At 48.1% G+C, this 23,664-nt stretch overlaps 1 protein-coding gene across 1 annotated transcript in view; it reads left to right on the top strand.

Moving 5' to 3' along the window:
• Positions 1 to 21,945: 21,945 nt before the first annotated feature.
• Positions 21,946 to 23,664, top strand: part of LOC128296706 (homeobox protein cut) — a 167,138-nt gene continuing 165,419 nt past the window's right edge. The window contains exon 1 of the mRNA XM_053032176.1: positions 21,946 to 22,065. Coding sequence (XP_052888136.1) covers positions 21,946 to 22,065 — 120 coding nt within the window. The remainder of the gene's footprint in view (positions 22,066 to 23,664) is intronic.

The following is a 23,664-nucleotide window of genomic DNA, read 5'->3' as shown; positions in this document are numbered from 1 at the left end:
AAAGCTGATCTTCCCCAACAAGAGCCAAGGCGTCCATAGAAAGAAGGGGGAGCTTAAGGCGGAACGATCAAACTTTCAAAGAAGACATTAGAATTGTCCCAGCACGCAAAACGTTTAGTTCAAAGGTCTAAAGAATCATGCTAGCTAGGAGTGTTACTAACAATACACGATATCAAACCATATATTTTTATGTATGATCAACAATTCTGAAGATTCTGGGGAATCAGTTCCACACAACAACAACAAAAATTCCATCCTTCACCAGCGACGCGTTGCGATAAATGAGTTCTCGACCAACGAGGACATAAAACGCGATCCGAAACTCTATCTTACCTGCACTTTTTGATGCAGACGGATGGAACGAGTGACGCCGGCACAATGGAGAGCTCATGCGCGGTGGTAAGTCGATCATTTAAAACAACCAGAGAACATAAATTTCTATTTAAAATATGATACATATTAAATTATGTCCCCGGTGGTGGAGGGATTTCGAGGAACCGCATTTTCGGGACACGGGACAGCAACGGCATCCGTTTTATTAAAGCCAAAGAACGTCCAAAAGAACGTTTCTTTTACTCTTTGCTCCGGGGGGGCAGGTAACCGAGCAAACATCGCACAAACAAGGGCTAATAAACGGACTCATAAATCGCATGACGGGCGGGTGTAAGCGTCACCGGCCGAAAGGAAGCCCCCAAAAACTGCACTGTGGTCGACGAACATAAGCCTGGTAATTGTTGACTGGTCTGCAGCGATGCAGATTATCAGCTAAATGACAAGAAGTGACGACACGAACGTGAGACAAAGCTTTTGTTTCAAGATGATTATTTGTTGGGCCTTTTTTTGGTTCTAATTTAAAACGGAATGGAAGTGGAATCTTCCTCATATTCGTTGAAAGTATTGAAACATTTGGCGCATCAAAATTCAACAAATAATTATCAAGAGCGCCTCGAGTATCTTTAATACATACTAAATAATTTTAAACGCTGCACATATTGCAGGAATAAACTTTCACTGACAATTCCTAAACAGAAAGCGTCAAAATCTTCATTAGATTGATAGGATTTCTAAGCCGCTCTAAATATCCCGACTCCATTAGGAGAGTTTGGACATAAATCTTGTCGTATAAAAAATCGACGAATACCATTTAACTTTCAACCCATGCAGACATTTACTGTAAGTGATTTCGAGTCATCGTACGCCGTCGTGTTATCCACATTATGATCCGTATACGTGGACTCGGGCAGAAATATCGTCACCACGACATTATATTAGGCAATAAGCAACAGAAGACCAAAAAAAAAACACCTCCCAAAGTGTCAACACTTTTCCGGGTGGTCAACATTCGCTTCGTTATTTCCTTGGAAAGATCATGATCATGAGGCAACAAACCAACCAAAAAAAAAAAACACACTGTAGTGACCATTCCCGTCCTCGCCGTCCTCGCGGCTTATACATGACAGTGAACCCACGAGAGGATAGGAGCTCGTAAAACAACAACACTCTGAAGAAATATCCAATAACCTTTCGGCGGTTTAATTGACCGCTCCTGGCCCACATTGACCGCTCCTAGCCCCTTCGCCCCCTTCGAGAAATCGAATGGCATTTCGTGGAACACTAACGCGTACTCCGGACGGCAATAACAAGGCGAACATACCCTCGCAAACACAAGCCCTAGCAGTTTGTCTAGTACGGCTAGTTTCCGCCCCAAAAACGCCCCAGCGGTTAATTAAATTTTGTACTCATAATAATGGACAAAGAAAGTCGTTAATAGGACTTAATTAAAGCCGCCAAAGCCAAAGCGTTCGGGCGAGTCGACCGCTTTTTCGGGGACGGGTCGATTACCACCGGAATGGCGTCTTTTTTTTCTTCCTACGACCCCGCTGATTGATCGCAAAACACCACCGATATGTTAATCAACTTCCCAGCGAAGACTGCACTAACAAGATTGACATTTGACATTCGACCAAAACGTTGCACCCGGGTAGACTTGTAATGGCTTAATTGACCTGATTATCTGGCACGTTGCAGAGGCAAAACCAAAACTGCACTCCCTTTTCTGGGCCCAATCAGTACCGGCTTCTCATCCTCCCGGCATCAGCGTCGGGAGAGGGAAGGTAAGATCTTGCACGCGGATCACGTACGATCAAAGCACTGAATCAACAAGCTCGAACATGTGTATGTGTGTGTCCTACGCCGACTCCTAACGAGCCTTTCCGTATGTTCCGTGACACGTTGCCCGTGGGACACATTCACCGGGGAAAAATATCCGTTCACCAATGAGACACACAATCGATGTACCGACTGAACCAGTCCGATCGTTTCCTTTCATCTTTGCCGGCCAACCTTTTGGCAAAAGCCGGCCCGTTTCAGGCGGATCGTAAAGGGCCGGACGATAGAATAACAATAATGCTTTGAAACGCGATTTGCGATCGTTTTGTTCACCATTTTTTTCCCCCCTAACTGGCGCCAGCTTAACTGCAAACTGATCAAATATTCTACGCGATCGATCGGCGCTCGATCGATTTACAAAGTGATTAATTTCAATGCGTATCGCACACCATCATTTCGGCAAACGGAACGGTGCCATTCGTAATGGCCTTGCGGGCGCGAATTCGTAATAAAAAGAACCATCAAACAAGTTTTGCATTTACGACACATGTCGTCGAAACGATCGATACCGTACAGGGATCGTGCTTCGTTTCGGAAATGATTGATTATTGCGCGAAAATAAGAACCTTACCTCGTCGTGTCTATTCTGCCACGAATAGCAGCTCTCAGTTTCTTTGCCACTAGCCGGCTTGATATCGTCAAGGGAAAGCAGTGATTTCAGCTGTTTAATTTTAACAGCCAAACAAAAAACTCCACTGTGACACACTGTGCTACGCAACATATTTTCAATCCGTTTGTTTTTGTTTCGATGCACCCGCCAAACGGTGGCGATGGGTGTGTGAGAATGCGGGGCCAGCAAACGGGGCGCAATTTGTTGATATGTTTAGCTTTAAACCCTCCGATGGTACGAACCACATGTGCGCTGGATGCGTTGCGAAGGCTCTCCGTCAGGCAGGCCGCCAAAGCCCGGTGGAGTCGGCGTTTCATTGCTGACCTGAAGAACTTGGCCTGGAAAAGAGAAATGAGCATTTTTGCTGACAACGCACCAAAGCCCGCACACTGCTCACTGCGCACCGGAAAACGTATTGCTTGTCGTCTTCGTGCCCCGTTCTGGTGTTGGTGTTGTGGATTGGTTTGGGGCCGAGTAACGAGCGAGCCTACTTCTGGTTAAAAATATTTAACATTCCAATCAAGCACTCTCAGGGGCGTAACCACCACCGCCACGGCACACTTGTCAGCCGCTAACCTTCCCCACACAACGGCCATTTCGGGCGGCACCGGCAATGGTTTAGATTGCGTCTGACGATCGTTTCGGTTGCTTTAACGATCGCAAAACGGAAAACATGTGTTTATTGGAATCGTTTGCAATTTTCGACGTTCGCGATACTCGATGCCCGAATGCGTTGGGCATTCGTTTAGGCACGATCGGAGACAGGCAACCACCGGGGGGTAGATTCGTGAGTTATGGAGCTGTCATTAATTAGACACAAATTCCCGGCGCATTAATATTCTGGCGGTCCTCTCTAGGGCGGGAATAAATGGGAGGAGGGAGGAAACAACCATTCCACCAGCAGTTCCAGCAGTTGTCAGTTGACAACAATTTGGATGCTCTTCTACACACTTCGTGCTAGCACAAGAGACAATTTGCATGCGCAACGAGCGTGGGAAAGGCGAATGCATTTTAAGGTTTGATTCTGAAACGCCTTGACACATCGGACCGTGTACACACGGAAGGAAGTTTCCGTTGCTTCGGACTTTGCCGACAGGAAATATAAATACAACGAAATCTTCCATTCAAGAATGGCTAGTTCTTGATGAATTATTTCAGAAGAGATATTGATATGAATCTTTAATGAGGAGTCATTCAAATCAGGGATCGACTCTCAGAACAAAATCATACATCCTCAGGTATTCATAAATCCTCAAAGATCCAAGAATCCTCAGGGATTCCTGAAAGACTCCACAACTCCTCAAGGATTTTAGAATTCTGAAAAAATCCTCGAAAAAGAGGTCCATTCAACATAACTGAAAATCGATGCAGATATCTGAAGAACTCTTATGATTGAATCTCAAATTCGCACTGCTAAACCTCTTCAAGCCCCGTGATTGAAAGTTGCTTCACCGGCCTGTCATGTTAGCATGAGAAACTACTCGTTCTTCCTGACACTTCTAACACCGCGACAGATTTGTTCATTTATTAGCGCTCGAAACCAGAAAACCCCATTTGTCCAATTTGTCAGGCACGGACACGCTCGCACCATGGGGCACCGAGATCGCTGCTACCCACCAATAGCTGTCCGCTAATTACGGAAATCCACCGTAAAACGCCAGCCGATGAAATGCTGTCACCGGGCGCACTCTAGCGCCATTCATATTTCACGCGCCTCGTTGTAAACTCGCTGCTGCTACTGCTGCCGGAAAAACCCACTGACCTGCACGGCGACCAACCTAAGCTAATCGATGAACAAACGGGCAAACAATAGGGACACATCGCGCGAGGATCTTCGCGCGAAGTCGCACTTCGCGCGCTCCGTACCACCGAAAAAGGTGTTCATAAATCATCTGGCCCACTATAAATAAATATGGCACACGAACAATCGTCATGCGTGTATCCTCCGCGTCCTTAACGTTCCCAGCCCTTTCTCCATCCCCAACGGTTAGTTTGGATGCAACGGACCAGCCCATCACGCTGTCATGGCGCGTGGCACGTCATGTCCGTGAAGACCCGAGGTTACTACACCGTGTGAGGGGTTTACACTGCAGCCAACCGCGCACACACACACTTGCACACCAAAAAACCGTAGCCGCATCTCCCGCGACCTAGTCGCGCCTAGTGTGCCGATGCAGAACGCGCGAATCGCGGCGCGACGCCAGTTATTACTATTATTACATTCCCGTAAACAGATGGACAAACTTCTCTAAATAGGTCTCGCGTGGACGGGCGGTGTGTCTACGGCGGCTCTTCCGGTTAGTCTACGATTTATCTGCACGCACTCCAACACCCTTTGGAGGGCCCGATGGCGGACCGCTAGGGCCTGTCCAAATCAGCATCACTCCGTGAACGTTTCACCGTAATCGTCATCATCTGATTCACCATCATCGTCATCGTTGTGTTTGTCGGCCGGCGCAAGTTGCAAGTTGCAAACCGCACCGTGTTGTGACAGTTGGGATTATTAAACAGCAACAAATTCCATCAGTTTCTGATTTTGGGTTACGCATGTTCTCTCAGTCCTTCAGTCCGGAGCACACGCTCAGCCTGGCCAGGACAGGACGATGGCACGTGTGAGCATGTGAGATGTGCCACCGTACCGGGGCAGGGAAGAGCAACGTTTATTTTGCGCTCCATCCAATGTTGTTGCAAAAGTCAGCTGTACAACCCGTGCGTGTACAGTTTCGGTAGGGTTTTGCGGATGCACACACGCTACTGGGGACGGGATTTACGGGGGCAAATCCTCCTTCCCATCGCACGCACTCGCTGCACCTGCATCTTGCAGTTCGCTCGCTCGCACACAGTTGGCAAATGAGTATGCGACCAGTGGCTTAGTAAAACATTTAATTGAGTTATGTTTGCGCAAATTAATATTTATACTTGCATAATTTATGTGTTGCAAATTTTGTCATTTATCGTGTCCACTGGATTGGTCGGTGTCTGCCTCCCACCACCCTCCACCACCCTCGTTTTGTGTGGTGTGCGCTGTCGTCAACTTCTTGCCAATGGACACTTGGATGACTTTTGCGCTGAAATATGTCAAACGGAGCAGGAAGGAAGGATCGACATGCAGCCGGGTTTTAGATGGGATTGACATTGCGCCCGTTTGTCGACGAAGACGCATGTCGGCGATTTGAATGTCGAGCGAATATTGAGACTTTGTTGGGCCTATTAGAGTGTCATTAGCAAGTCGACCCCCCTTTTTTCATGCATGCTCTCGTTCTCGTACTTTGAATGGCAGTTGATGTTTTGATGTGTGCGACATTTTCCCGGACCCACCTTCTCCTCCCCAAAATGCATTCAGGCCAACTTTCGTCCGGTTAATGAATTTTATTAGATGTGTTATGTAAATGTGGCCCAGAGCTTCAGCCTGCCCTTTTGTAAAGCAGGTAGGACGCAGGGCAGATTCCAACGCGTCATCCATCGTCGATCGGCCATATTTGTACGCAGCATTCGCATGGTGCAATAAAACCATCGTCAAGCGTACGTGGCCAAGCAATAATGGCCTCGCAGGCCCGTATCTTGTGTCATCGCTAGTAATCGCATTGTTTGCTTCTGTTTTTACGATGATCCCGTGCCTGTTCTTGCTTGACTGCTTCGAACGGTGCTGATAAGAATCCGGAGACATCGCCAAACCAAACCCCAAACGGTGATGGTCACCGCGACGACGACACGTACCTGAGCTGGCGCACTAAACGAAAAGTAAACGTCATTCACACTCATCCTGCCCATGCCACCGGAACCGCCCGCAAAACCCAACGAGCGCGAGGGGGTAATAATGAAAAGGTTTACCACCCACTCAACCACCTCAGTGCCGAGTGCAGCATAACGAGAATCGGTGGGGTGTGCGTGTGTGTGTACGTTTTCGCCTTCGCCATATCAAATATACCCCTCGGTTGCAGGGGTTCCTCGGGTGGTGGATTACTTACTTAGCCTTCACCCGGTCGGTCGCCTCCATTCCGGCACCATTCCGCTGTTTGAGCACACACGCTGTGGATAACAAAAACCTGTAATTGATATTGTCAATTCAATCACTGTCATTGTGGCAGCGGATCGTTGCAGCCCAGCCGCCATTTTTATCATCTTGACGCTGTCATGACGGCTTGAAACGGGGGAAACAAGCACATGTAAGTTATTTTTTTTTTTGCTTTTCCGATGTTTCCTTCTCGATTTGATTCCACTGTTTTTATTTTGATAAGTACGTACGCTTCGTACCGGTGTACAAACACATACCCTCCACTTCCGTGAGTCCGCGAGGGGAGAAAGGATAGAACATTAAGTACTTTATAACAGCGATTATCATTCCTCAGTGCCTCTGGGTTGCAAACAGTGTGAATGATAGTAGATGCACGATGTGATTTTCCATCTCACACAGTCTCTAGCATCTCCTGAGCAGCTCAAGCGTTCAGAAAAAAAGGAAGGAAGTGAAGACAGAATGCATTTTTTCTTCTATTTGCTATGCATTGCCCAAGAACATTTAAAGCTGCGGAGCTTACAAACACCTGAAGTATTCACAATTCGTCAGTGACTTTACGTCAATTTGAGGATTTCTTGTTCTTCTCTCGTCTAGATTAAGATTTTACGAACTGCTGCTAATCAAATTTGACTTTTAAAAACACTATGCAGCACTATCATCAAGGTTCTCCTGTGGCTAAAAAATGCATCCTCCCACCAGAGTGTCAGTATCACCGAGGTCCCTTGACTATTGTTTGATGATGTATCGTATAGCCATATCAGCCCCCGGGGCTCGTGTCAGCAAACCGCCTGTCCATGTTTACGCGATCCAAATGAACGCCTCAATGTTTGCCATACGAACCGAACCGGGCACGGTGTGCACGGGGATCAAGCGCCAAGACCTGCAGCAGGAGATGCGTCTCGTCTTCGTCGGGCGCGGTACAGCACGGTGGCACGCAGGAATCTCACCGTTCGTGTTCGTTGCCTTTCAGCGGAAAAAATACTTCAGCGATCAAATATTGTATATCAAATAGTTTCCCGTCGTCATCGTCGTCAACGGTTGGAGATAACAATGTTGGGGTTTGTTTTACTTTCAGTTGATACTCGCCATACCAGCCATCCGCGATCCGTTTGCTGCTGAGCACTGGCCTGCCTCAGCACGGAGGACGTAATGATCGTTACTCGCTGCAGCTCCTAATGAATTCCCAAAGTGCTCAAATAGTTCAAGAAGCATTTTGTTTCATTTTAATTCAGCAATAGTTCATCGACAAGGAACGTTAACACGAGATAAACACCATTAATGGGATCGAACTGCATGAGTGGTAGCTTTCCAGCACCCGCTCCGGAAGGCGAATGATTATCCTAATTGATAAGCAACAGAAGCGCGAGAGCACGACCATCGATGGGAACGGAAGGACAATCGGAACGGATTCCCGTTTGCCTATCGCTATCTCGTATCTATACCTGCGAGATGTACTATCTGCCGTCACCTATCGCTTCCGTGGGGCTATTTGTCACGTTCTGTAGCGCTCGCACACAGCCCAACCATCTCCCCAAGGACATGCGCAATGGTCGAACTTCTCCTCCACAAGGAGGAAACAACGCCGGGGCGATACAAAATGTTGGGGCATTCGCGAGAGCTTGAAAGCGGATGAAAGTCGTAACGTTCGGAGAAATTTCTTTCCCCACGTTGCACGACGCAATTGCGAACGCGAACTCTTCCATATTGATATCTTATGCGAAGTTTCAACACCAGCCGCATGGGGGCGCTGCTATCGCCCCAATCGACATCCTTTGGAATTGGGGACTGCAGAAGTGTCCCAGGCATATTGAGATAAGTTCGTTGCGTTTGAAATATTTAATTTCTCCCCCGGTATCGGCTTGTAGAACTGATTTCCCGTCCTAGGACAATATATGGCAACACAGTGAGCACAGTGTCGGATCGGATTCGCTCGGAATGCATCGCGGTGCACATTGCTCGGGTGCAGCGTCGACCGACTGCACCAATTTCGTGGAAAGCCCCACAGTGGACCCGAACGTGTAAACATAAATAGAATCCGCAGCCGGATCGAAATCCACACCCGCCGACTGACTGGCTGACCTTCCCCGCGACATTCGGGCTGGCATTTGGCAGGATCAGCATCTGCTTCATCAACATTGTTTTGATTTGTATCGAATTTTGCCGACCGTCGTCTGGCGGTCGTGCCCGCTTGAGACGCACCCGGCGGTTGACAGGTGCACATCACCGTCACCGGCGGACAATTATGCAAAGGTCAACGGGAATGGGTTTGGGGCACGGGGCTGGAATGCCGGTACCGTGGCGTACGATGAACCGTGGAATGTAAGCACACGCTTCGCAAATACGATCATGTGTGAAGTAATGCGAGTCGGACATCATGCGAATCCCGGTGCCGGGTGCTGGGTGTCTGTCGGCTAACCTCCTCAAAATGCATCAGATTGAATTATAACTAGAAGGCGCAAGTGTCGCTGTCTGTATCAGTAATGTTGCCCCCACTAATAAGCCAATTAGTTTCAGTGAAACTAATACAGTCTAAATCTCGCCAAAGTTCTGACTATCGAAAGACATCATGTATATGATTTGTTTCGGGTGAAACCACAAGTCAACACACAACAACAAAAAAACAAGAGCAAATCACTATTAAAGCGTGTAGCGGAGTTGAGTTATTATTCATTTTGATTTTCTACAACACCACTGACCTCATTCTGCACTTCGCCACCGCACCGTTGGGGCAATCGTCGTGTGGCTTTCAAATATTTGCAAACAAACTCAGCCACCGGCAAGCGGAAGTAAAGCGTTACGTTTGAAGCGCGCTTACTCACAATCACGTCCCGAAGGTGTCTTTAGTTTCCAACGGCACTGACCAGCTGGAGCGTCGTAATCGTAAGCAGGCAAATGAGGACAGCACGGGGAAGCGATCGGTAAACTGATAATCCACCCATTGTTTTATTGTGTCGCATGCTCGTGGTCGCACATCTTCATGGCACACTACGCTGCTGAAGCTGTTTGACATTTGACGGTTATTAAAGTTAAAATCGCAACAACAGCGTCAGTTCGAATTGACGCATCATTTTCCGTTCGCATCATTTAACTGCAAGAAGTGACTTTGTTTTTTTTGCAATCAACCCCCCCAAAGAGACCAAAGAAAATCATCCGTACACATGACACCTTCTTCTCGCTCTGCGTTACACCTCAGCCCACCCAGCCTAGTATGCCATTTTTTCGTGTGTTCAACATGGCCGCATTGTCGTGATTAATTTTCGCTTTGTTTATTTATAAAGCACGCAAAAGGAAGGCAAACAAACCCTTTTGAGCTGGTTCGGTGGGTGCTGAATTTTCCTCGCTGATTTCGCGAATCACTTTTCGCCCGGTCGTAAATTCGTCTTAGCTTCCCCACGGTCCACGGCGAAGGGTGGTGGATTTAAAATGTATTCGCCTGCTTTTCGCTGTTGCTAATTTTTATATTGTTCTTAAGCCAAAACCCCGGGTCACAAACCCGGGGGGGCGGTGGTTCTCGTAGGGGTTGCGCTATTAGTTATTCATCGAGTGCGATCTACGAGGGCGCGATAATGTGTACGGACGAGTGCTGGTCAGATGTTGTCTTGGATAGTGTTTTTAATGCTGCACCGAATGGTTTCCTTCATTGAGCGTGTGCGCGTGTTCTGGCGCCCGTGCCCGTATTTTCGTTATCGTAGACCACAGCCAGTTGGGCACCCGCGTCTTGCTTGCTTTTTGCTTTTTGCTCACTTCTGATTCGATATTTTCCGCACGGTAATCCGTGTTCCGTGTTTACTATTGTTGCCGCTCGCTGTTTTTGCGCGCAAATATCACAAAAGCCACGCGGGAGGAGATTTATGCCGCAAAGATCCGTAAGCTACCTGCTTTATGAGTCATACATAATTACGCTACAACCACCGCGTCCGTGCGTCCGATTATGGACTTGTTGATGAGTTCATCCATTCCGACAGTGAATTGTGTTTGGGGGGGGTGAACACACGAAAAAACATGCCGCTTTTGTTGTTTTTTCCCTCACAGCAATTGATAAACCGGCGCTGATAAAAGGCATGCCGAAAAGATGTTTCCAGTTTGCATTCGGCTTTCATCTTAAGCGATACCGATTTCGGATACATTAAACATGCAATCGGGTGCTGGCTGGAGCGTAGTAATTCAGCTGGGCTGTTCTCACGTTTTCCAGCAAATCGATAGTGCAATATACCGCTGAACAGCATTCCCACGGGAGTTCCCCCGTTTGACCCAAATCCACACATTTTCTTTTCCAAACATTCCATCAATCGATTTCTTTCATCCCCCCGGACTTTCGATGAAGATGTTGGGAAGCATTTTATTGCTGCTCAAATTAAGTCTGTCAACACACGCGTCGAGCGATTGATCGGTACAAAAGACACAATCAAGCAACACCTGGTCTGGTGTCCAATCCACCCCCCGCCCACACACGCACAAGGTGCAAATAGTAGTCACCGATCGACGGTTCGGTTTTGGGCCATTTGTTTTGGCCTGACCCTAAAAGCATCCGCGTGCGATGCTGGAACTCATCCGTGGCAAGTGCTAGCGAACGAACCATTGTGCAGTGAAGATGTTCCGGGGTGAAAGAATGCGAAGACCGTCGTCCATCCGTCCAAGATCAAGTCTGTCCGAGAGACGTAGCATCGTAAGCCGCCGCACTAAAACAACCCCCTCTGAATGAAAAGGAAGCAGAAAGAGAGAGAGAGATTAAGAGGGCAAAGAAGCTGACCCAGTGTGTGCGTGACATCCGGGTGGGGGGGGGGGGGGGGGGGGGGCTGGAGGATGCAATGTGGAGCCGAACGCGCAACGGTTCACACTACGGTGTGAAATGGGATCCAATTAAAATTAGCATAAGTTTGTACCGGGGCGCACGGAAAAGGAAAATGCACTTTTTTGTTCGACACTGTGTAGCTACAAAATAGCAGAACCGAGGCAGCGGCCACCGTTTCGTTCCCCCCCCCCCCCCTACCCCGCTTAATACCCTTACGCCTCACACGCCGGACGGAGGTTTCGGTGCGATGCTCGCTCATAAAATACATAATGCATTTTCTTTTACTGGGCGGTTGGTTGCACTTTTTTCCCTCCCCCCCCCTCCTCCTCCGCCCAGTGAGCTGCTCCGTGAGGTAGGAGGTGAAGTTTCCTTTTTGTTTTTTCTTGTTGCTGCGCTTTACCTTTGCTGCGCCAGATTTTCGGAAAAACATTTAAGTTCAGGTGCGTTTGTTTGTTTTGCTCGAAAAGAAAGGAAAGCACTCAGAGAGACAGAGAGAAGACAACATTCCCAGCAAGCGCACACGTTTTGCAAGCAGTTTTGGGAAGGAAGTTGTCGCAATGTGGCCACTCTGAATGTTGAATGCACTTGAATGCGCCCGAGAGGCCCGGTCGGTCGGTCACACGGAAACGTGGACAGATGTCTTTTGAGCGGTCGACAACAGTGAGAATCTTGCCGGGGCTAAAGCACACTTCCTCAACCAACCACCCACCCACCCCGGTGTCTGGTCATCCCGAGCATAATCGACAATTGGCCGGATTCCGGATGTACTTCGCTTCCCGCCGGATGCTGATAAGCGACAGAAGAAATAAACACACGTACAGCAGTGGCCCGGTTCGAGCATATGCAATGGGCAGGATGTTTGATTATGGATCCCTTGTTGCACGGTCTCGAAGTTCCTGGATGTTTAAATATTGATCCTTTGGTGTTCCGTGTGTTGGACTACAATGGCAACATTTGATACGAACTCGGGATAACATACGGAATGGGACAATGATTTAGACGCGGAGGAGAAAATATTCTCAGCTGCTCCTTATGTCTTGAATGGGAACATTTCTCCTATAAAAGTTCAACATTGCATTAAAGACACGCCTTCACAAACTTCCACATCTGTCCAGCTATTTAGCAGCCGACTAGAGCGGAAAAAGTTCGTTGGGAAAATCTTCAATTTGCCATATTTTAATCACACTTTGAGCCTTTTTTTCCCATGTTCACATTCGTGGCATTCGAATGCTATGGCTGTGCCAGTATTTTTCTATTCCGTTTTTTGGCAGCACATCATATACTTTTGTTCGCCATGTTCGTTTTCCGTTGCATCTTGCTCGGGTGCTCTCAGTCGCCCGGGCCTCTTATTTGCCTTTCGGAGTATTCATTTTCATTCCTACCCATCAAACTTCCATCGGCATTGCATGCATGCGATTCGCGCTACAGAAGGAGGACATTTTTTAAACGAAAAATCACAAATGAAAATGGAGTCTCCGCTCCGGGGCCTGCCTCAGTTTTCGAGGGAGACGATGATGCGAGTATCAACGGCCACACAAGCTTCAACAGTGGACGATTTTACATCACCCTTATTCCCATCATAAGTCCCCGAAAGAAAGAACTGCTGTTCTGTGTCTTTTTGTCTCGTCCAAAGTCCTCCCCCCCCCTCACATGGCCCCCGAAAATCCCCGCTCCAGGTGCAAAGGTGAAAAGAAAAACAGTCTCATGTACAGACCATCCATTCCCATCTATTGAACCTTCCTCCTCTCCATTGCCGGCCTGGTCGACCAATCTTCAGACTATGGCCTGGTCAATTTCATCCAGCCAAAAATGAAGCTCCACCTCAAGCAGACATACATCAGGAGTCGCATTCTGGCGAACCAAACTAATGACACTATGCATCATGGCGTGCTGACATGGGCCCCGCGTACTTCATGTGTGTGAGTGTGTGCTTGGCTCGGAATGGATGGCACTTTCGTTCGCCGATTCGTGAAAAACGTTTGCCAACCCCACCGCGGACGATCCGTTTCGACTACGACGACAGCGAACCGTGCCATGCGAAGCCCGAACCCGATGGTGGATGGATCCGGTTTGTGCAAAGGACATTAGCGCTAGGAATGGCAAAACATGGTGCCATGGAATGCAGTGCGATGGAAACACCTTCTCCGTGATGAAGTGCAACAGCAGCAGCAGCAGCAGCATCAGCACGATGACATCCTCTGATGCCTTCGACCGAGGTAAAAGGACGAAAACGAGAATTCACCCTGCACCGTTGCGATGCCGTCCCATCGACATCGGAACAGGAAGTGCTATATCGTACGGTAAGATTCGCTATTAATAGGGCACAGATCGGAGAAACATGGAACTCGATGAAAAAGAAAGCTATTCCCCGGTACCGTTGGGGAACTGGCAGTACGGACGGACAGCATCGCAGCAGTAGATGGCCGGGAACGAAGCCGAAGCGGGAGCGATTGAAGCTGATTGTAGTGAAGGACAGAACCACCAGGGGGGTTTGGAGTTGGCCATCACGAGGTAGCCGAAGATAGCAAAGGATGCAAATAGATGATGTTTGATAATTATTATGTGCTCGCTTTTGCCTTTTCTTCCGCTAGTTTTGCCATCGCTGCTCGAACCTTCGCGTCTGATGTCCTTTAAGAGTGCTCTAGAAAAATAACAAAAACAAGAGACCTCACACAACACTCGCAGAGCGCGGGTCTGCCGGAAGTAAAGGAAGTAGCGCACGGCAAGGCTTTCGGTCTCTGGTAAGGGCCCGCTAGAAGCTGATTGGAACCGGTGGAGGAATACGGAGCATCCATCCGCATTTGGGTAGTATACCCCAGGACACAGCAGCGCCACCGACACAAAGCGACGGTTGCGATGCGAAGAAGCGCGCACGGTAAAAAATAATGACGAAGGCAACAGCAGCGCGAACACATATGGTTTCTGGTTCCCAATGATGAGAATCTGATGTTGATGCGCTTCTGTCGCAGCGCTGTCACACTTGGCGCAAGCAATGTCCCACCATCCTTGATGCACCCGTTCTCGCCCGTACACGCTTTTGCGGTGCCAAACATGCAGATGAGACGTTTTTCGTGGGAAATACGAAAAAAGCCTCCCCACACACACACACACACACACACGCTGCACCGTTCCCCGTTTGGCTTTCACTTGGGTGGAATTGAAGCTTTCGGAAGATTTCCTTTCGCGTCGCATTGATGCAGAAGCGGCAGTCTCCGGCAGTTTTTTGCTTTTTATTTCTGTTCCCCCTTTTCCGCTAACGTGGAGTTTTAATTTGGAATTCTGTTAAATGTGTTCTGTTCCACTGAAGCTGTATTTGTGCTGGAGCCTTCTGTTTTTGCTGTCGCTTTCCGCCTCCCCCCCCCCCCCCCCTTTGCCAAAGCTTCGCGGGGGGGTTGGTTTTGCATTTTTATTGCCGAAAGAAAATTGATGAGAATATTCTGATGATGGGTAAATAACGAGTGCATTCCCCAAACCGCGACTAGGTTTAAATAACCGAGCGCGAGAAGGAGCGGCATTCACAGGGAATATTGGCGTCAGTTTGGACGTGTGCTTGGGCAGAAAAAAATTGGGAAAAAAGGACACGACGGGTCTTCCAGTGCATGTCCTTGCATACGTACGGTTGAGCATCCTTGCTAATGATGGGTTGCTTTTAGTTTTCATCCACCATCATGCAGATTTTTATTTAGCAAAATACACATATAAACAAAGCGGTACTTGTAAATATTGGGTTGGTGGAACAAAACCAAAAAAAAAACTGTCCTAAAAACCTCGCGCATTGAATGGCGAAAGTGTTGCTTTTTAAACGATGTTTGTTGATCCAGATTGGGACGGATGCGTTCGTTCTGCTCGGGCGTAAGAGAATGGAACGGAGTTAGGATACTGTGTAGAACATTGCGTTATTGTTTGCCTCCCTGCCCTCGGGTGGTCATTTCAAATTCATTTTTATCGCGAGCGAATCGACCAGAGTTATAGTAATTGCTTTCGCAACGGCGGTATCGATGAAAAGTACGGCGGTACGATTTTAGCTAAACTACAACTAGAAAAATTTAGCGAAAGCGTTGTGCAATGGCGAGCAGTGCACGATGATGATGGTTTATTCCTCCGTGTGTCCCTCGAACAGGACAGGACAGGAGAGAAAAGGCATGACGTACATGAACCCTTCTTGTCTACCTTCCCACGAGCAAACGGACCGAATGCAGTGCCGGAGAGGATGGCGAGCAAAAAAAAAAGAATCAAACCGATGCAAATTTTTCATCCACTTCACAGCAATGCTACGACGAGGTGTGACAGTATGTGAAGCTTTGACCTTCCACTTCAACCCACCGGTGAGGGTTGGCAAAAATTGAAGCAAACGGGCTTTTGGGGGAAAGAAAAATCAGATTATCTTTGCTGACTTTGGACGGAAAAATACGTTCCTTTTTGTGCCATGAATTTCCACCGCCAGCTTCTTCCGTCCACCACCACCGCTGGCTGGGGGTCAAGATTGCATCGGGTTAGTTCGTCCAATCCACGCCGCGCTGTGCCCGCCCCAACAGAAGGCGGAAATGGAAAAACTGTCCATATTCCATCCTGAAATGAACTATTTTTCTCGCGTCACGAACCATTTTTGTGCGCGCCAATCTTGTCGCGTTTGTCTGTTTTTTTTTGTTTTCTTTCGCACCATTACGAAGCGCCATACTTGTCCGCTGCAGTGGAGTGGATCGTATAATATTCTCACCCTCCGTACATGTACACATTCGCATTCGCTCCTATCTGCCGATCGACTGTACGCAAATGGACAGACGGGTAGAAATACTTCTCTTTGCTGTGTATGGGTTTTTTTTTCTCGTTTTTCAAATCCAAGAGAGTGTGTGCAAGCTTAGTTTGCTATAGATAGATAAGTTCTACCCTCTTTAAAGTGTATTAAATTCAATACTAGTCAAGCACAGAATAAACATATTTGAAGAAAATCCAACAACTCTTCAATATCTCCGAGTAGGAGCTGTCTCCCAACTCATGTGCTTTGTATCATTGTTATCAAAAGTTATCATTAATTATCAGTCATTAGTTCTTAGTAATAGGTCCTGCAATAGTTGAAAGTGTTGTATTTTTAATATTCACATAATTGCTACTAATTCTCACCTTAGTTTCACCATTTGCGAGATGCGAGCCATGCGATCGTTACACGAACAGTTTTCGAGTAATGAATGATGAAAAAGCTTTCCACCATTTCCGGTTTTCATACGTCCACCGTCCACCACTAATAATGTTCGTAATGCATTTTTGCAACGGAGAGAAAAATCTTCTCCCCCACGAACAAGAAGAAATCATGAACCTGACCGAAGCTGACAGCAACCGCCAGGTCTGCTGTGCCTCCAGAAAAGGATATCGATTGCATTTTCCGCTGAAAACTACGAGTTGATCCCTCTCGTTCGCCCGCTTACTTTCTTTTGCACTCACTCATTTATGCATTCTATCTCGCTCGCGCCCACTCTCTCTCTTTCTCTGTCTTCTCTATCCTTTTGGGCTTATCAATCTTGCTTGCGAATCATTCGTTCATTTTATCCCACTGCATGCATCCCGTTGGCTGTTTGGTTCGCGTCTTGGGCCAAAAATACCAATTGCACCCCAAAAATGGCGTTGCCCAGGGGGTCGTTGGGGCAACGCGGGGGGGAGGTAGAGGGGTGAAAAATAAATTCTGATTTCCGAGGAATCCGGTAAAATATTAAAGCTTCCCATCACTCTTCTCCATCCATCCATCGGTTCCACCGTTCGCCGTGCCGCTGTCTAAAGCTCTGATTTATCCTTCCGGACAATCCGGCGAGTGGCATTCAGTGTGGGGATGGATTTCTTCGTTTTTTTTTTACGCTGTTCTCATTTTTTCCCTTATCACGCAGCTGTTGAGTGAGGCAGTGCATACCGAACGGCCGAATACCACACACCACGGGATATCCAATCGAAGGTGTCAGTGTGTGCTTGTATTTGTCCTCTTGGTTCTGGGTGCCGGGCGGGGATCTAGGGGGAAAATGGCCAACGGCTGATGAAAGGATGCAGACGATCTAAGAATGATGCTGCATGCATGTCTTCTCCTTGGCCGTTTTTTCCCACTGTTTTTCCCCACGCGAGTGTGTGCGAGTGTACGGTACGGTATCGCACTATTGCGAAAAGGTGGGAGACTAGCAGCGTACATATTTATCTGCACACGGAAGATCCATTTCCACCCGGATTTTCCTCACCCCTGATGATGTCCTGCCGTGTTCCCGTGGCCGGGAAAAAGGGCGCTACGGTGGATGGGAAAAATTGCACACGAATCTTTTGCAATCAGTTTCACCCCCGACTTCATCCCCTGCTTGCCAACCCCAACCCCGCCCCGAAGTTGTCCCGCTCACACGTGGCGCTATGTGGCCGCGAAAGGTGCATGTGTTGTTGCATTCCGTTGCCTAGTTTTAAAAATACTCGTGTGTTTGTAAGGATGGGTGAGATCGAAGCAGGCTCCTGCCGGAACGCAAAGAAATGGGTGGCCGAGTGGGTGGACGAGAAAGAGCAAGAGCATAGACACTAGAAAGAGACCGCGTCGCGTGAGTCGATGAAGAAGCGAGTGAAGCTTTGCATTAACAGAGTTCGCATTTTTTTTTTCTCCTGTTGCAAGTTGCAATAAGGATGCTATGGAGTGTAGAAAAAGAAAAAAAAAAGAAATCTCCAAAGCACAACTACTTCTCCTCACAGTGGCGAGGTTGGAAAAGCGGACAAGCGAGAGCGAGAAATAGAGCGAAGGAAAAACGGCAAGAGTGAGAGAGCGAGAGAGAGAGGGAAAGAAACAGAGAGGGAAAGAAATTTGCGATGGACCCCACGGAGAAGACCGACTTCGGTTCGAGAGAAGTCCGCGCGTTTCTTGCCCGCTGGTGTTGTTGAAAGATTGGTACTCGGTGAAGAAGCGGGAGAACCACCACCGAGGCTGGTGACATATGCGGACATAAAAGTACGGCATCGTCGTTCAGTGTAACTGAACCCCCGGTACGCGGCCGACCGACCGTGGCTCTGAAAGCACACACACGCCAAGGTGATGTAGATGTTCGCCCCGCCAACGGGGAAGGATGCTGGGCCGGGGTGGGTACCGGGGTGGCAGGCGGGGGCGCACATATTGGTAGCCCTCTAAAAAAGCGTCACCGAAAGGGTGCGAGAACGAGCGGACGCGTCGAGGGGTTGGTCGCGATGGCGCGCGCGGAATCGCGGCTCAAATCGTGTATTGAAAAGGCGTGGCTAATCGGCTCTATTAGTATAAGTGTCGATTCCGAACCTATACATATGTATGATGATGATTCTCCCGATTCTCATAAAAATCCGATCCGAATGCTCATTGCTGCGGGGGGGGACTCTGGGTTTTCGGTTCGATCGGTTCAGAATTCTTGCAAACGTTGCCCATCGACCATCCACCCTCGGTGTGCAGCAGGAGCAGAAATACATCTTTTTGGCGCTTATAAACGTCCACCAATTGATAACGCGGTCACATCTGCCAGAAGATTAATATCTAAAACATCGCCAAACCCACTCGCAACCAGAGCACAATTAATTGAACTGATATAAAGTTCACATGGTCACTTCCCCAAACAGGTAAGTTAATATGTTTACAGTAAGCAAAACAAAATGATGCAAAAAAATCATTTCCGCTCCGCGAAGGGGAAAACGATGTAAACACTCACTCGCTCGCACGCTCGTTCGCCCTTGTGAGTGGCGAATTGCAAAACTTCTCATCACTGAAGGGGTGAGAGTTCCCATCGACTCACTATGGGACTGATGGAAATGATTCTAGTGCACATCGTGTCGGTTTTGCCGATAAGTAATTTCGCACAGTCCCCACACACATACGCAGCATTTGGGGGCCCTGCAGGATTTGAACCCACGACCCACCGTGTCTGCGGCGGGTTTGTTTACCGATCGAACCATAAGACCGCCCCTCACACCGTTACACCAAAATCCATATTCTGCTCAGTGAAAAGTATGCTGCAGTGAGATCCCTCACGGGGCTCACCAACCCCTACGGCGCGTGAGGGCACTCACTTTCTCACCACGAGCGCGTATCCGCGAGCGCGCACGAGCGCAGTCGAGAGCGGTGCGGTTCGGGTTGCGTGCGAAAACGAGACCACCAGCGACTGCGGCACCGACCGCACGAGGCAAAACAAAGCGGATTGGGCCTGAATAGGATTTACGCTGAATTTTAGTCTATCTGGAATTTTATACCTGAAAACATCGTTTGCGACAGGGGTGTTTCGGATTGCGTTTGCGTTCGCCGACGCCCGCTCAAAAGCCCCGTTTTTACGAGACGATTTCGACGACAACGACGACGACGACGTGCGTGCGTGCGTGGGATAGAATATTTTGTTTTTTTTGTTGTTTTAATGGGTGATTTTTGTTGCTGACGTTTGGTTTCGTTTGCCACTATTTCGGCCGTTTCGATCGCCGCCAGGACAGGTGACTCGGATCGGTGTCCCTTCAGGCCGCGATCGATTGTGGCACCCGTTTCGCGGGGGGCTCCCTTTTTTTCCCAGCTGTGCGCGTTCCGTGTGTGCGTGTGTGTGTGTGATTGTGTGTGTGTGTGCTTCACGGCACGATCGATCTGGTGTGCGAAAACGGGTTGTTGTGACACTGTGCGATTTGCGATAGAACCTGTGGTGTTTGTTTGTGTAAAGGGGATGACATTTCCCTTTGATTTTGTTTTGGTTTTGGAAAACAGTGACCCAATAACGATGGCCGACCACCATTCATTTTTCTTGCTCCTTCATCAATCCATTTCCCCATCGTACATCATTACACGCATTAATTAGCACACATACATACACGCACACGTACACACATACACACACGTAAATACATACATACCCATACAATGAAGTGAATCGTACCTGAGGTTGACGAATGTCACAAGAGCGTGATCTTCGGGGGCAATGCAAATGACTAAATGACTAAGAAAATTAAGACAACCCCCCGAAAGCCCGAAAGCCCACCCAACATGACCGGTGGGGTGCAGCATATTGTGAATGCCTGCTGGCCAAAATTTAAATTAAGGCGCCGACCATCCTCCACGATAATCCGATGCACAACTGGCTCCAAAAAAAAAATAATGATCGACACAGTGTTGCAGTTTTACGACTCCTTGCAAAGCGAAAACCCCCACCCCAAGAGTTCGATCCGATGTTTTGTTTTCGTTAATGTTCGGGGTTTTGTTTAATTTTGTTTGTCTGTTTGGTGGTTTTAATTTTTACCACAGTATTATTGTTTCCCGCGGTCGCGTTCGGAGTTTCCGTTTTTTGTTTTTATTCTCCAAATGTTTTTTCGTCGGTGATCATCACAGCAGCATCGTTAAGCCATAAAAATCGATCGGAAAGAAAGCAATAAATGGCGTGTGGTGTGTAGCGTCTGTGGGTAGCCAAAGGGAAGCACGGGAAGATTGTGGAGCACCAATCGCCAATACGGTTTATTGTTGATGTTGTTTTTTTTTGTTTTTGGTTTATCCCGTCATTTTGTTGCCGATTGCAATAATTAATGCACTGCAAGTTCACCGAATGCATCCCCGATGGCAGCCTCGCGAAATGATAGCCGATATAAAATGCCAATTAATCAAATTTCGACTCACCAGAAAAAAAACCTTTCCACACTCTTCCACTCGCAGGCAGCCCGTTTTACGGTTCGTTCGTGTTTAATTTTAATTTGAATTGATTTGCGGTGCGGTTTGCGAATCTGTTCCGTTGCTTGTGCCGATATTGGAACCGAAGCGAAGTGAACACCAGCGGCCAGCGATGGTGATGTGAGTGAGTGATTCCAGATCGTGCTGCAGGGGTCCTGCAAACAACAGATAAGTGTCGATCCGCTTGGTGGAATGCGTTCGGGCCACAGCAGCAACGACAGAAAAACAGCACGTCCTGTACGCCCCGACCACGGCCACAATCATGTGAAAAAAGTGGTGGCACCATGAGAAAAAAACATGGCCAAATAGAAACAGTGTTTAGTGATGACAGGAAAAGCTCGTGATCGGGAAAAGCTTGTTGTGTTTGAACGTGAATCAGCCCGATCATCCCAATCAAAGTGAAACCGAACGCAGCCAGGGCAACAAATCAGTTTAAAGTGTGCGAAATTTAGTGCGAAGAAAAACAAACAGTTGTGGCCGATTTTTGTTGTTCGTTCGTTCGTTTGGGGGGGAGTGAAGCAGTGCATTCAAATACGGCTTCGCTCACGAACGCAGTGACACCCGGTGCGGAGGGAGCAGGGACAGGTGCAGTAGTAGGTGGAGGAGGTGGTGGAGGCTTCAAGCAGGTGGCCACGAGCTCCGCTTCTGCCCGTGCCGTGGTTGCCCCTCCGGTCGCTGCACTTACCACTGGCCACCGAATGCAGCCGACCATTCCACAGAGCACGGGAGGCAGTGATATGGACCTCCCTGCCGTCCAGCCTATGGATTGGTTGTTCAAAAAGGAACGCATCTATCTGCTAGCACAGTTTTGGCAACAGGTAAGTCCCACCGAGCAGGCCCTAGCTGCTCGGTCTATCCCCTTTAAGCAGTCGGCTGTGCGTAAGGGCGAGAACCAACGCCCGCACTCGTAGCGGTGATGGCGTGAGCGCCATCTTTCGGTACGTTAGCGTTGACCCTTTTCCGTTGCCCCGGCCCGGTAGGGTCGTTCCGCTTTAATTGGGATTCATTTAAAATTGATAATTCGCACGATGACGATGACGCCCAAAAACCCAGACAGTGTTGATGATTATGGCGACATTCTCGTCTTGAGATGGCCGAGGTTTTGTCGATTGTCCTTGACCACATTCTTCGCGCTTGTGCTCGCGGGTTTTCGGGGAAGGTGGATGGCTGTTTCCCCTTCCTATTTTGGAGGACCTCCTGCAACGCATCCGCGCGAATTGCCGGTCTTTGATTCTGCTCTGCGTGCATGTGTTTGTGCTTCACATTTTCCGGCCTACACATAGTGGGGTGTCGTCCGCCCTACAAACCCCCCAGTACGGCGCTACCGTGGCTTGAGGGTTGGGTGGCACTGTGTGAACCCTTTCGAACTTTTCAAACCTCCCCTCCCCGCGAAGAAGCGGGTGGGTGGGTGGATTGTGCTGTAATGCCACAAAAGCCCGGATTGCGGAATAGACACACTCGGGGATGATGTTGATGATGATGATGATGGCAAACGACGATGACGACGACAATCAACATGATGCTGATCAGGGTGGTCTGCCGTTTTTTGGGGCTGGGGAGGTTGCCCGAAATCGGTGGCCTGGCGTGGAATTTAAGTGTTTACACTTTCGGGTGAAGTTTGCCGGGGCGAGTTCTCCTTCATTTTGTTGTTGTTTTTCCACCCCCCACCCCGCCAAAGCGGAAGTAAGGAATGGACCACTACGGTGACTACCGGTATTGTTGCCAAATCGGAAACTAACCCTTAACGTTTCGTTAATGAAGGGATCGGAACAAAGTCTCGCGGAAGGGCTAGTGATAAAGTGTTGTCATTGTTTAATGAGTGATTGAAGTGGTTTTTTGTTATGTTCTATGCTATTCTTTAATTGGAATCTACTGATCATGCTGTTCAATCAGTTATCAGTTGTAACTGTTGATTAATAAAGCTTCTTTTTTATTATTTTCATCAGTGAAATGAGCCCTCAGTTGCTAGTAGATTGATGATTGTCCCTAAGAGATCTAGAACAATTTTAAATAATTTAAATTAATTTTGTTAATTAACTACAAAAAACCTACTGTTTCATGCCAATAATATGCCGAATCGAACTCAAAAAAAAACCCTTAAAATTGTGCAACATTTCCGCAACGCATCAAAACCCCGACGGCAATTTGCACAACGCACACCCGGTCGCCACTGCTAGACGCCACTGTCTTGCATGACGGCGCATCCGGCCAGCAAAAGGCCCTTTGCTAACCATATTTGCGTTAATTTCTTCGTACTTCGCACGGGCTGCTTTATGTTTTTTTTTGTTAAATCTACGACATGTGTTTGTTTACGGTGATAGTTCCTTTTAACAAATCGTTCAGCTAGAACACTAGTACCAGAATGAAAAAAAAAAAACATCAATGTTCCAATGCTTCGTGCGGCTTCTTTGTACGGT

Source organism: Anopheles moucheti, chromosome 2, assembly GCF_943734755.1.
Source record: "Anopheles moucheti chromosome 2, idAnoMoucSN_F20_07, whole genome shotgun sequence".
Lineage (NCBI taxonomy): Eukaryota > Metazoa > Arthropoda > Insecta > Diptera > Culicidae > Anopheles > Anopheles moucheti.
The sequence above is the reverse complement of the archived record's forward strand: the minus strand, read 5'-3'. Positions and strand labels throughout refer to the sequence as shown.